The sequence below is a fragment of the Vigna angularis genome, chromosome 4 (assembly GCF_016808095.1).
Source record: "Vigna angularis cultivar LongXiaoDou No.4 chromosome 4, ASM1680809v1, whole genome shotgun sequence".
Lineage (NCBI taxonomy): Eukaryota > Viridiplantae > Streptophyta > Magnoliopsida > Fabales > Fabaceae > Vigna > Vigna angularis.
This window is the reverse complement of record NC_068973.1, coordinates 28,917,320-28,931,039: the sequence shown is the minus strand read 5'-3', so window position 1 is coordinate 28,931,039 and position 13,720 is coordinate 28,917,320. Positions and strand designations below refer to the sequence as shown.

General features: G+C 31.3%; 1 protein-coding gene across 4 annotated transcripts; it reads left to right on the top strand.

Moving 5' to 3' along the window:
• Window positions 1–2,076: 2,076 nt before the first annotated feature.
• On the top strand, window positions 2,077–8,066 carry LOC108330111 (protein LAZ1 homolog 1). Of its 4 annotated transcripts, none has more exons than XM_017564612.2 (9): window positions 2,078–2,222; window positions 3,535–4,032; window positions 4,281–4,337; window positions 4,968–5,076; window positions 5,460–5,644; window positions 5,746–5,834; window positions 6,207–6,304; window positions 7,357–7,559; window positions 7,644–8,066. In XM_017564612.2, the coding sequence occupies exons 2-9, from the start codon at window positions 3,817–3,819 to the stop codon at window positions 7,911–7,913; spliced, it is 1,227 nt and encodes a 408-aa protein (XP_017420101.1). In that variant the 5' UTR covers window positions 2,078–2,222; window positions 3,535–3,816; the 3' UTR covers window positions 7,914–8,066. The 4 variants fall into 4 exon arrangements, with proteins under 4 accessions (XP_017420103.1, XP_017420101.1, XP_017420099.1 ...); XM_017564610.2 differs by having other exon boundaries at window positions 6,049–6,304; window positions 7,314–7,559; XM_017564611.2 differs by having other exon boundaries at window positions 2,107–2,226; window positions 6,049–6,304; window positions 7,314–7,559.
• Window positions 8,067–13,720: the final 5,654 nt, after the last annotated feature.

Sequence of the window (13,720 nt, the reverse complement as noted above, 5' to 3'; positions counted from 1 at the left end):
ATAATTTTGCCCATCATAAATATTTTTATATATTTTATTTTATATAAAATGAAATAAAATATCACAAGAATATAGGATTAAAATAATTTAAAATTTTTAAATAAAAAATAATTAAAATCAAATTAAATTAAAGAATACATAATTATTGAAATTTAGCACAAAATTAAAATCCAAATATTAAGTTAATGTAACTCAGTTAAATAAATAATCCTACATTATTATTAAAAAGAAAAGTAACATAACTAGAATAAACAAATGTATCATATAGACATAGTCAAACATTATTTTATTTCTTCTCAATGATCGTCCTTCTTATTATGTCTTAACTCTTATTTGTTTTTCCAAAGTTCAAACCGAGCTAGGATTCTTGTCAAAGAAACTTTAACGCTCAAGTCAATTTAAAATACTAATCGATTTTCATAAATAAGTCTTAAATGTCCAATAAATACAAGCACCTACCTCCTTACCTTATCTCTGTATTTATAAATTTCCTTACCATATTTTTGTATTTATAAATTTAGAAGTGGGCTTTTGGTTAGGACTGTCTCAATCAGGACCCTATGTCATAAATATGTTTTGTCTTGTTAGTCATGTTGAGTTTGTGTGGGTGTCCTTAATATACAAGAAACTAAACGGTTACCCATAGAAATAACAACCAATCGATTCATATTATTCTAAAGGTTTCTAGAAAGTAAAGTGGTTTCATCGATCAATCACTTTTGAGAATGTGTTTGACTGAGCGGTCTATATGGTACAATAATATTGTAAAATATGTTTAAAGAAAACAAATTTACTTTGTTTTAGTATTTTAGGTTCAAAATTTAATTGCATTAGTTAATAGTAAATTGTATATGCTGAAAAAAAATAATATTTTTTTATATATGAATACAATTTTTTTTTTTGTGAAAAAAGTTTATATATACTTTTATTAATAGAGTACAATTAAAATAAATTGTAGAATTTTTTTATAAAGTAGTAAAATATTTTTTCTTAAATTAAAATGTATTAAGCTTTAAATAGGATAAATAAGAAAAACTCAAGCTTTATATTTTCTCGGCCAAACAAACTCAAATTTCAAACTCTTAAACCATCGATATTTTAAAAACTAAATTTAAGTTTTAAGAGTTTAACGCTAATTTTCAGCAAAATTTTATATTTTGTACTTTTTTTTATCTTAAAAATAGAAGATTCATATTTATATTTTTCCTCTTATTCTCCTCATTACGAAAATCAGTTTATATATATATATATATATATATATATATATATATATATATATTTGCTTCTGACCTTAGGTTACCAATTGACTATACTTATAATTCATAATTTTAAAAAAATATAGTTCAATATATAAAAATAATAACAACTGACAGATGAAAGATAAAAATAATGCGATACACAGAAAATAAAGAAAGAGAAAAAAAAAGAGTGCATATATTTAACATTTTTCTCAGCTCTTCTGTTATCTTATTATCTCAATTAAATTAAATTATTATAACTTTTTTCATCAATAAGAATTCAACTTATGTTACAACATCTTAAATAGCCATGATCATAATGTTAGTTTTATGTTATAAATATTTTTTTTTCTTCTCTAAATTAAAAATAATAATAAATGTATCACTTATTAGAACAATTTTATTAACACTTCAGTGAAAAAACATTACTTTAATATGATTTTTTAGTAACAAAACTATTATTTTTGAGATAGACAATAATTAATTTAAAATAAATTACAGATACAAACTAATATTTTGTTAAAAAATTTTAATTTCAGTTTTTTTAACTGTTTTAAAGGGAAGTAATATTCATGCATGGTTTGATGTGCAACAGTCCTTAAACATTTACTCCCTTCTTCATTTGCCACGTACTCATGCTGACATGGAAATCAAATTTTCAATAACTGGTCATATTTTTTAACATCACAGCCCTCACAAAAACGCCAAATAAGAAATATGTTCCAATAAGCTACTCACATAATAATAACTGTGGCAAAAGTAATGTACCTATCCCTTTATCATCTCTCCTTCATTTTTTTTATCCTTTTCTTCTTTTAAAAAAAAAAAAAAATCATAATTATGTTTTCCAACTACGCAAGCAAAATCCGTTGTTTTTCTTTTCTTCGTCACTGCTATATTCATGGGCTTCTCCTTCACTTTCGTTCTATTTGCCTGCTAAATATTCACCTCATTTTTCCCGGAAAATAGAAGAAAACGCTGAATGTAGGTTTGAACTCTCCTAAATTTTTCCACGGCACTTTCTGCGACTCATTGCTATGGTTCTTTTGTTATAGTTGCTGCTGTGATTTTCGTTTCGGAATATTGCGTCTTTTCTTTACTCGAATGCATACACTCGAGGTCTAGGGTTTTGGCCTGTTTTTTCACTCATGTTCTCTTATCTTTAACTGCTACGACAAAATATAGCGTTTCATTGAAAATAATCGGCGACTTGCACCTTTGCAATTTCTGAATGGACCTTTATTTATTTCTTTATTTGGATTGAGCATCGGTGCTTTCTGCTGAATACCTCTGTTCGCTAAAATGCATTTTGTCGATGAAACGTGAAAAGAAAGGTTGCTTATAGAACAGTTTTGTGTTAATCTTTTTTTTTTTTTTTAACCTTGCTTGGGTCGTAAACTACACTGCAGTTATGTGTTCCTGTGAAACTCAGAGAGGAGTGTAAATGTATTAAAATTAAAATATGGTTGTAGTCCTAAAAACTCAGAGAGGAGTGAAATAATTAATTTTTGGTATTTGTCTTCTACTACTCTTAGCAGCTGTGGATATTAAGTTACTGACAACTTAGAGAAGTGAGTGTGCGTGTTTGTTAACCTATGTACTGGACATTGTAGTCTATATACATTGAAATCTCTCTGCTGTCTGCTTTGTTTCTAATGATGGTGTCATCTTATTGCAAAATTGGATATATAAAGATAATTGATGTAACCATATTAATTTTGGCGATAATTAAGAATATTAAGGCTGAATTTGTAACAATTTTTTTTTTAAATGGAAAGATTTTGCTGAAACATTCTTGCGGGATGTTTATGTGTCCGATCTTTTATTTAGGTCCCCTTTCATCAACCAAACCCTTTAGTACGAGGTTGTTGTCTAGCTAAAGGTAGTTGACGTGATGGTGGCCAGCTAAAGTTAGCAGATAGTACTATACTTAGTAAATAGTTATACGCATTAAAGTTTTTGTTACAGCGTTTGTTATACTTCATAAAAAAATGGCATGCGAGCCGAGTTCTGCCCGTAGTTATTCATTTAGTTAGAGGTTGGGGCTTATTGATACCTTAATGTCTAGAACTTGAATGATACTTCAGATTATGGTTTCTGCACTTACGAGAACTCTGAGTTTCTGATATTTTATATTTCTGAAATTTATCATTATTAAACCTTCTTTCATAGTCAGAATGGGTGTGTTTCTTAATAGTTGAATTACCTGTACATGCTTTGAAAGAGAATTAGGAGTTTCTTTTTTTAATATATGTGTATAAATATTATTTCGTAAGTGATTTGATTTCTAATGCAGGATAATTGTCCTATCTCGATTTGGCAATCTTTGTTAGTTCGACATGTTGCATGCTGAATTTGAAGGATAGCTTTTGTACCATAAAGGTGGTTTACTTGCGTATACTATATCTTACATTGTACTGGTTGCCAGCCATACAGAATAACAGAAGGAGGGAAAGTTATACAAAATTGGAGGGTTGTGGAACGGAAACCTTCACATTGTCTTGGCTGGAATATGTAAAACATATAATTGACCAAGTCAAGGGAAGACTATTTGTTACAACGAATTCTAAGTTAGTTCATGGGTTTGATTGATATTCTATGTTCTTCCAGATTTCTTTTTACACTAGTTGAGGCCACTAGCAGGTCAGGGGCCATGTGGCCCCTAAAATTAGAAATGGAGTCTACTGTTACCATTGGCTGGACCGTCTTCAGTTCAAGTATATTTATGTTTGTAGCTCTTGTTCTCTCCACATATCTGATATTTCAGCATTTAGCTGCCTATAATCAGCCTGAGGTATTTTCTTTATGTTCCTTTAGTTTTGAATCTTATATTTCCTCCTACACCAATAAACTTCGTGTTTATGTAATGCCTAGTTCCCCTTTTCTTACTGCTTCTTATAATTGCACCTTTCAACTGACTTGACCATTTTCTCCTCTTCATTACAATTTCCTTATCTTTAATATTATTTTCTCTCTCTTTCTCTCTCTCTCTCTCTATATATATATATATATATGTATATGTATATTCTTTCTTTGATTCAGGAGCAGAAGTTTTTGATTGGTCTCATCTTAATGGTTCCTGTTTATGCCTTAGAATCGGTAAGGGAGGCTAAGTTAATGCCAAATACTGTGTGTTGTTCTGTTTATATAGCATCTTTTACTTGGGTTTATTAATTCATACAAGTGAAGACCGCTGTTGGTTGTGTTTTTTTATTCCACTTGCAACTGTTCTAATTTTTTCTAAACTTTTGTTGATACCTCATTTGATATATTGGAACTTACCTACTGGTGCATGTTGTTTGGCTAGATTTTCTGCTTCACTGCCGTTTACATAAATAACTAATTGTACATTTTTCAATGATTCAAGAATTTATGTGAGTGTCAAAAACAGTCAGACTAAAATAATGTTTATGTGAGTGTCAAGAATTTATTTGCATCTTTGTAATTTTTTTTCCTTTTCTTTTAATTATCTAATAGTGATTTCTATGATATCTAAATTCAATAATTGACACTGAAGCTAGAATTTCCTTCTTTTAAGTAGATAATACTCAGGTTTTTGTTCGTGTTATGTGATAATATAATTTCAGATAAGCTTTGGGTTTAATTTTCCAGGAATTTACTAATCTGCCTGCTATGTGTTATCCAACCATGGAAGTTTTTCTTTTGGTTTCCTTTTAGCATGATTGTTGTAATAGTAAGTTAGTAAGTTCTGATGGTTTTATGATGCAGTTTTTGTCACTATTGGATTCCAGTGCAGCATTTAACTGTGAAGTTATTCGGGACTGCTATGAGGCTTTTGCATTGTATTGCTTTCAGAGATATTTGATAGCTTGCTTAGGTATGCTGAACAGATTGTATAGCTACATGATTTTCATTAGTTGTAGCTGTTATTGTGTGTGTGTCTATATATATATCTATATATATATATATATATATATATATATATATATATATATATATATATATATATATATATATATATATATATATATATATAAATTCCAGAAATGCAGAAGTTTAGGATTGAGATATTATACAAGATTTTCCTCCTTTTTTTTTAATCTCAAGTCTAATTAAAAAATAAAAAAATATTAAATCTTTGTGACGCTGGAATATTATACTCTATTGATTAAAAGATGTCATACGCCTTTACAACGTCTGAATTATGTTGGATTTGTCATGCCCTTTAATAATACGAAAATTGTCTATGGTTGCTTGTAGGTGGTGAGGACAAAACAATTCAATTTATGGAAAGTATGAGCCTAACAGACTCCAGCACTCCTCTTCTAAAAGAATCATATGCATATGGAGTTGTAGAGCATCCATTTCCCTTAAATTGCTTTTTAAGAGACTGGTATCTTGGCACTGACTTCTATCAATCTGTGAAAATTGGCATCGTACAATATGTATGTTAGATTTTGATAAATCGTGCGTTTGTTCCACCACTCTTCTCTTTCTGTGAAATAAAAATCAGTTTCTTTCTTCTTGACGAAATCTTATATTCCAGATGATACTGAAAATGATATGTGCATTGCTGGCAATGATTCTGCAGTCTTTTGGGGTTTATGGAGAGGGAAAATTTGAATGGAAATATGGGTAAGATTATATTGTCTTGTGTTGTTTGTACCTATGATATGCATACCATAAAATCTATAATCTCAATTCTCAACTACAATACAAGTTTTATTTTTATCATACATAAAATTTCTTGCTTTTATTATTTGTATTTTCTTTTTCCTACCTTTTGTTTTTGGTAAAGGGGCACAATTTTATGAGCATGTTGAAGCCCAATTCTACTATGTGCTTGCAGGTATCCCTATTTGGCATGCATTCTTAATTTTAGTCAGACATGGGCCTTGTATTGCCTTGTACAGTTCTATTCTGTCACGAAAGATAAATTGGATCCAATAAAACCATTGACAAAATTTTTAACTTTTAAGTCAATCGTCTTCTTGACATGGTGGCAAGGTGTGGCTGTTGCATTTCTTTTTTTCATGGGAGCATTTCAAGGGTCTTTGGCTCAAGAGCTGACAACGCGTATACAAGACTATATAATCTGTATAGAGGTATGGTATTCTTGGATTTTATAATTTTGATTGTCATTACTAATTCATCTCAATTTTACCACCAAAAAAATCGTCTGAATATTAAGGAGTGCTAATATATACAATCATCGTACATATACTTTAGAACACGTTAACTTTTATCGCCCGGTAAGATCTATTTATGAAAACAAAAGTTTTAACTGGTTCCTGTGACAAGTTTGGATACATCAAATTGGGAGTATTTTTCTGCCAATTAGGAAAAATGGTTGACCATTGAATATCTGTATCATATATGAATGCATGTAAAGGTACAAAAGTTATACCTGTGATAAATGTCCCTGTGTCTACGTACGATTGAGTTGTCAATAGTGTTATGTTCACTTCATCTGATATCCTTACACACCAGGCTTCGACTGTTGTAAGCTCTGTGGAGGCACTTATATAGATGAAGACCTATTCCAATAGGGCTTCAGTAGTATGGAGTACTCACTCTGTTATTTATATATGAAATTACATTTTTCCCTCCTATCTTTTATTTTTTTTTAATTTCACCTGATACGATACCCCTTTTTAGAGAGTTGCAGAAATTCTATTGTTTTAACATTACACCCTTGTATTACGCTAATCTCCCTAAATTGTATAAAAAAAAATATTACGTGTACTCCTATGAAGATGATTCTAAACCTTATAGAAAACAAGGTTATTGTGTGCAATCAGGAAAACGTTAGGGTGTAGCATTGCAACTTCTCTATTAAATATTAGGTTGTGCTGAAATTTTAAACGACCAATAACTGCTCTGCTATCGAACTGCGATACACTCGTTTTTATTTTAAGCTGAATCAGGTGTTATATGCTTAAGCAAGTTAAGTCAGTTTTCGTCTTTGTCAAATGGTGTTCATATACCATTTTCCGCCACTGTTTAGCCTAAATTTTCCAGTAGTATCATCAACCTGAAAAAGTTTTCAATCAATTTTGTAGTTCTTGGTTGGGAATTGTATTTTATTTGATTCCTTATCTTATTTGTTAACAGATGGGTGTTGCTGCTGTTGTGCACCTTTACGTCTTTCCTGCAGTACCTTACAAAAGAGGAGAGAGGTGTGTCCGTGATGTATCAGTGATGGCAGACTATGCATCGCTGGGAACCCCTCCTGATCCTGCTGAGGTTCAAGATTCTGAAAGCTCAACTAGAATGCATCTGGGTAGACATGATGACATGGAGAGGCGTATGAAATTTACCCACAATGTTCGTGATGTGGTCTTCGGAAGTGGTGAAATTGTGAGATACGAAACACTAAAACGTTTCAAACCTTTGAATTTCCCAATCATGTATCTCTGTCAAACTCACGCTGTTTTATTTCAGATTGTCGATGACATGAAATTTACAGTTTCACATGTAGTAGAACCTGTAGAAAGGGGTATTGCAAAGTTAACCAAAGCCTTCCATCAGATATCCGAAAATGTGAAACGCCATGAAGAGGAGCGGAGAAGAAGCACAAAGGTCAAGGATGACAGTTACCTTGTTCCCTTGAGTTCTTGGAGACCAGAATTTTCTGATGTTCACGACGCTTTTGTGGAAGGAAGTTTCAGTGATAGTGGTTTGCCCAGCAGAAAGAGGCAACATCTCCCATAGAAAGCGTCCGCGTATCGTGGAAGAGAAGATAGTTTAACCCTTGACATACAGTTGAACAAAGTATAGTTTTTGCACCCACAAGATAGAAATTTCTGATAGATTTTGACGTCAAATTATAACTCAAAATGATAATCTGGTGACCTTTTTCAAAAATTGTATAAATATCTTGTGCCAGTCGCTCCAGCTTATTAATGGAAGTCGGACTAGCACCAGGAAGTGCTAGGATCACAAAAATAATTCACTTATGCTTGGGTTGGGTAATTCGAAATGGATACAAAATAGTATATATATATTAATTATGTTTTAATATTTGTAATGATGGAATGCATTTTTTGTGATAGAGAATGGAGATGGAGAAAGAAAATGTGTGCTCTGTTGAGTGATTGGGATATGGAATAAGAAGAATAGAATTGGAGTGGTAGTGATAGAAGATGGAATTCTGAATCGTGTCTTGAATTACTGCTCCGTCACATGTACATGTAATTAAAAATAGGACATGAGTCCAATAATAGAGGGACGTGACAATACGTAAAAGGAAAAAGAGTTTAATTTTAAGTACAAGAATTTAATAAGATATTTGAAAAAGAGTTTAAAACTAAAATTGTTTTATAGTTTCACGTTATATATTATTTACATTTACAGTTTTTTTATATTAATTTTATTTAAATTTGAATTTTATATTCTTATCACAATTTACGTTTTCATAATAGTTATTTTTATTTTATTTGTATTTTGTAATCATATTGTACTTTTCACTTTTCATGTTATAATCAGTTCTATAGATATTAAATTATTTCTACCTCAGTAGCTTGTTATATATAATATGAGAAAATAGACATATTTACATTTTTAAGTATTTATAAAGTTGATAAAGAGACAAATCTAGTACATAGATAAAGACATATTATACCTGATATAGTCTTTAATGGTAGAATATTTAAAATTTACATTCCACATTTATCTAGCTTTTTATCTAGCTATATTTATGAGATTATGGTACTAATATTTCATATTAACTACACTCATTCCAAAAACAAGTAAAAATATATCTTATTCTCATAGACTTTGTTACATATATTGATTCTTTTTATATCTATTTGTAATATTCTCTACTTTCATTACGACGAAAGAAAAGAAAATACACAACACAAGACTATTAAGTCCAATCATATCAAAATTTATATTTTTAAAATTAAATATTCAATTTTCATCACATCATATAATCTTATAGTCACACATTCACAAATACAAGACTAAGACATTTCTAAACTTAATGTTCATATTAATACAATTGCTCGAACACTAGAAGTTGAGAACTGAGATAACTTTTCATCAAATTTTTCACATTTTCTAATATGATAACTTAAGATTGACCTAGAATTTACCAATTCACAAAACTCTCCATGGGATTAAGTCACTATAACTTAACTGAAAAGGATTCCATAACTCCTAAATTAACTATAGAAACCTCTTGCACTTTTCACCATATAAACTCCATTCATAGGAGTCTAAGAGACTAAGAATAACTTTAAAGACATTCCTAAAAATTGAATCACACTAATTTTATTATATTATATTCTTCCTCGTTAGGAAGCACATAGTTGTACACACCAAACAATTTATACATTTATCACATTGAAATCCTTTCTCGAAAGTTTTCCCTTCATTTCCAATTTCTATAACATAATCATTCAATATTTCCATCACATTTCTCATATAGCTCAATTCATCATAACATACAATCACATTATTCCTTAATCCTTAACCATTCACGATTCTCAGCATAATAACATACTTTTTCAATAGTTCAAATCACACCTTTAATCGGTTACGACATTTAAGCTATGATGACTTAAAAACACTAGTCACTAAACAACGAAAGGGCTACCTCCTATCACAACTCCCAAGGATCTGTGTACATGGTGCTTGGCAGGGAAACAACACTGAAACATAATATCAAAGAATAGCCTTTGAAGAGCATCAAAGAAGCTGCAATTGGTTCATGTAGACATATATAGGCCTATTCAACCAACTTCAAGCATTAATAAGAGGTATATCTTAAGTTTTATTGATGGTTTATCCCGTAAAACTTGGGTATACATTTTTAAGTGAGAAATCATTTTTTTTTCTTTATTTAAAATTTTCGAAACACAGGTGAAAAGGAGGTTGGAGAAATCATTCTTTACTTATGTATACATAGATAGAGAGGATAATTTACTTCCAAAGAGTTTGAAAACTTTTATAGAAACCAAGGTATTCAAAGACAATTAATAGCTGCCTACACTCCTCAAAAGAATAAAGTTGTTGAAAGAAAGAATATAACTATCATGAATATGGTTTGATTAATGCTAGTTGGAAGACAGGTTCCCAAAGTTTTTTAGCCAGAAGCAATAAACTGGTGTATTCACATTCTTAATAGAAGTCCCACAAAATAGTAGAAGATAAAACTCCTGAAGAAACATAGAATGTGTTGGGAATCCAAGTGTGAATCTAAGTCCCACATTGAACTCATATCTCATTGGTATTTGTGGCTCCCCGGTGAACCTCCTTCTTAATAGACCTAACAGTGGTAGCATAGTCGATGGTTCGTCTTGGTGACTGACTCAGACGAGTATAATGGTCCCTATACCGAAAGTCTTCCTGACAAAGGGTATTCAGATAAGCAAGTCCCGTTAAGATGAATGGCAGTACAAAAGGCTACTCGTGGTTGTGGTTGGTTGGGAATGCTTCCTGGAGGGGGAGTGTACCTATGTGAAAGGGACTCACCCTTGTGGGGGAGATTGTTAAGAATCCAAGTGTGAGTCTAAGTTCCACATTGGATAGAAATGAGAAAGTAGAGCAGTATATAAAGGTGAAAGACCGATTAACCCATTGCCTTAAGGTTTTAGGTAGAGAGTGGTGTCAATCCTTTATATGGTTGAACTCATATCTCATTTGGTATTGTGTCTCCCCAATGAACCTCCTCCTCGATAAACCCAACAGTGGTATCATAGCCGATGGTTTATCTTGGTGACCGTCTCAGACGAGTATAATGGTCCCTATATCGAAAGTTTTCCTGGCAAAGGATATTCTTGTAAGCAAGTCCTTTTAAGATAAACGGCGGTATGAAGGGCTACTCGTGATTGTAGTTGGTTGAGAATGCTTCCGCTGAAGGAGGAGTGTACCTATGTGGAAGGGACTCATCCTTGAGGGAGAGATTGTTGGGAATCCAAGTGTGAGTCCAAGTCGCACATTGAATAAAAATGAGAAAGTAGAGCACTATATAAAGATGAAAAATCCATTAACCCATTGTCATAAGGTTTTGGGTAGAGAGTGGTGTCAATCCCTTATATGGTTGGACTCATCTCATTGGTGTTTGTGTCTCCTCGGTGAACCTCCTCTTTGATAGACCCAACAGAATGGAGTAAAGCCTTCAATTGATTATTTTCATGTATTTGGTTGTCTAGCCCATGCCTATACACTAGACAAACAATAGATCAAATTGGATTGATAAGTGTACGAAATGTGTTCTTCTTGGAGTTAATGATGAATCCAAGGCTTACAGTTTATTAAACCCTAGGAAAATTATAATCAATGAGATGTGATTTTTGAAGAACAAAAGGTCTAGAATTGGAAGCATAAGAGAGAAGAAAATCATCAAAACAAAATGGGAAGAAAATGAAGATTGTGAGGGACAACTTGAAGAGTATGTAGAAAATAAGGAGAAACAACAAGAAACAAAAGTTGTTAGCACTAGAATAAATTCCATAACTAAATCTACTCAACCTCTAGTAATTGAAATTTCAGTTGAAGGGAAGCCTAAAAGGTGTAGGAAAGAACCAATGCGGATGACAGATTATGAAGAACGAAAAGACCTATCAGATGATGAAGTAAATCTAATGTTTGTGGCTATTGATGACCCTGTAACTTTCAACGAAGCTATTAAGAGAAAGAAGTGGAGAGATGTAATGGTAAAAGAGATGGAGTCAATAGAAAGGAATGGTACATGGGAGTTGATAGATTTACGGGGTAAAACCAATTGGAGTAAAATGGATATTCAAGACAAAGCTTAAAGAAAATGGAGAAATTGACAAATTCAAAGCAAGGTTAATAGAAAGGGTTATGCATAACAATATGAAGTGGATAATGTTTTTGCACCAATGGCTAAACTTGACACCATATGCATAATCATCTCAATGGATGAATAACATGGTTGGATTATCTTCCAGTGAAATGTTTTTTTTTTCATGGAGAGCTCAAAGAAGAAATAAATGTGCAATAACCTATTGGATTTATGAAGAGGGAAAATAAGATAAAGTATACAAGTTGAGAAAAACTTTGTATGACTCAAACAAGCACCTTGGTACAATAAAATAGAATCATACTTCTTAAGAAATGACTTTTAGAGATGCTCGTGTGAACTAACATTGTTTACAAAATCAACAAAAGGAGGTAAATTGTTAATTGTGAGCTTATATGTAGATGATCTAATATATACTGCAAATGATGAAAATATGTGTGATGATTTTAAAAATTCTATGATGTCAAAATTTGACATGTTCGATTTAAAGAATGAGATATTTTCTTGGAATTGAAATTTTACAAAATGCATGTACAATTCTCATGTGTGAAAGGAAATATGCTCAACACGTTTTATCTCAATTTGGCATGAATGAATGTAATGTAGTCAAGAATCGAATTTTTCCTGGTACAAAATTATGTTGAAATGATGTAGGGAATAAAATAAATGCTACGTTTTTCAAACAAGTAGTTGGAAGCCTCATGTAGTTGATTGAAACCAAACCTGATCTAATGTATGGAGTTAGCTTAATCAGTAAATTCATGGCCAATCCAATAGAAATTCGTTGGTCTGTAGCCAAAAGAGTACTGAGATATTTAAGGGGCACCACTGAACTTGGTATTTTCTACCAGAAAAGGGAAAACACAGATTGTTGCTTATATAGATAGTGATTTGCTAGATATTTGAATGATAGGAAGATCACATCTAGTTTTGTGTTTTCTTTAGGTCTAGAGCAGTTTCATGGTCTTCCAAAAACAACCAGTGATAACAATGTCTACCACAAAAGTAGAGTACATAACTACTGCATCATGTGCATGTCAATGTATCTGGATATTGTAGACTCTTGGATTCAAAGAACAAGAAAATACTCTAGTTCTATGTGACAACGGTTCAACCATGAAGTTATTTAAAAGTCCAATATTTCAAGAAAGAAGAAAATATATTGATGTTAGATTTATTTTTTAAGAGATCTTGTAAAAAAAAGAAAGCATCAAGTTAAGCTACTGTAGCACTCAAAATTAATTCACTGACATAATGACCAAACCACTAAAATTGAAGTAATTTATAAAGCTTAGAAGAATGTTAGACATGGTTAAGGCGTCAGAGATAAACTAAATGCTATTGACATCTAGGTTAAGGGAGGGAATATTAACAGATAAGTTATCTATATTTTATTGTTCTATTTTTAAGCAGTTTTTGATTTAAATAAATTAGGTTACTTATTGACTTATTCTTTAGGAAGAGAAAAAACTATATTTTAGCTTATGATCTAGTTAGTACAACCGACTAATTCATGCATGAAAGTATTAGGATTGGATATTTGTATTTGGTTATAAAATATAATACTGTTTCAGTTTTTGATCAATAAAAACTAGTACAGAATTTGGAAAATTATTCTATCTTGTTTGTGTTTCCTGACAGCAGTCAACTTTCTTTGATTTTGTTATTTCTCTGAAAAAACTAAGACTTTCGACAGCACTTCCCATTAAAAAGTTGCAATTTCGTTTCATTCTTAAATAAAACAAAC

Bases quoted from the DNA above. Each gene is read 5' to 3' on its own strand.
- LOC108330111 (XM_017564610.2), top strand. From the start codon at position 3,817: ATGGGTTTGATTGATATTCTATGTTCTTCCAGATTTCTTTTTACACTA. The intron at 5,077-5,459 runs GTATGCTGAACA...GGTTGCTTGTAG, and splicing joins ATATTTGATAGCTTGCTTAG to GTGGTGAGGACAAAACAATT. The intron at 7,560-7,643 runs GTGAGATACGAA...GTTTTATTTCAG, and splicing joins TCTTCGGAAGTGGTGAAATT to ATTGTCGATGACATGAAATT.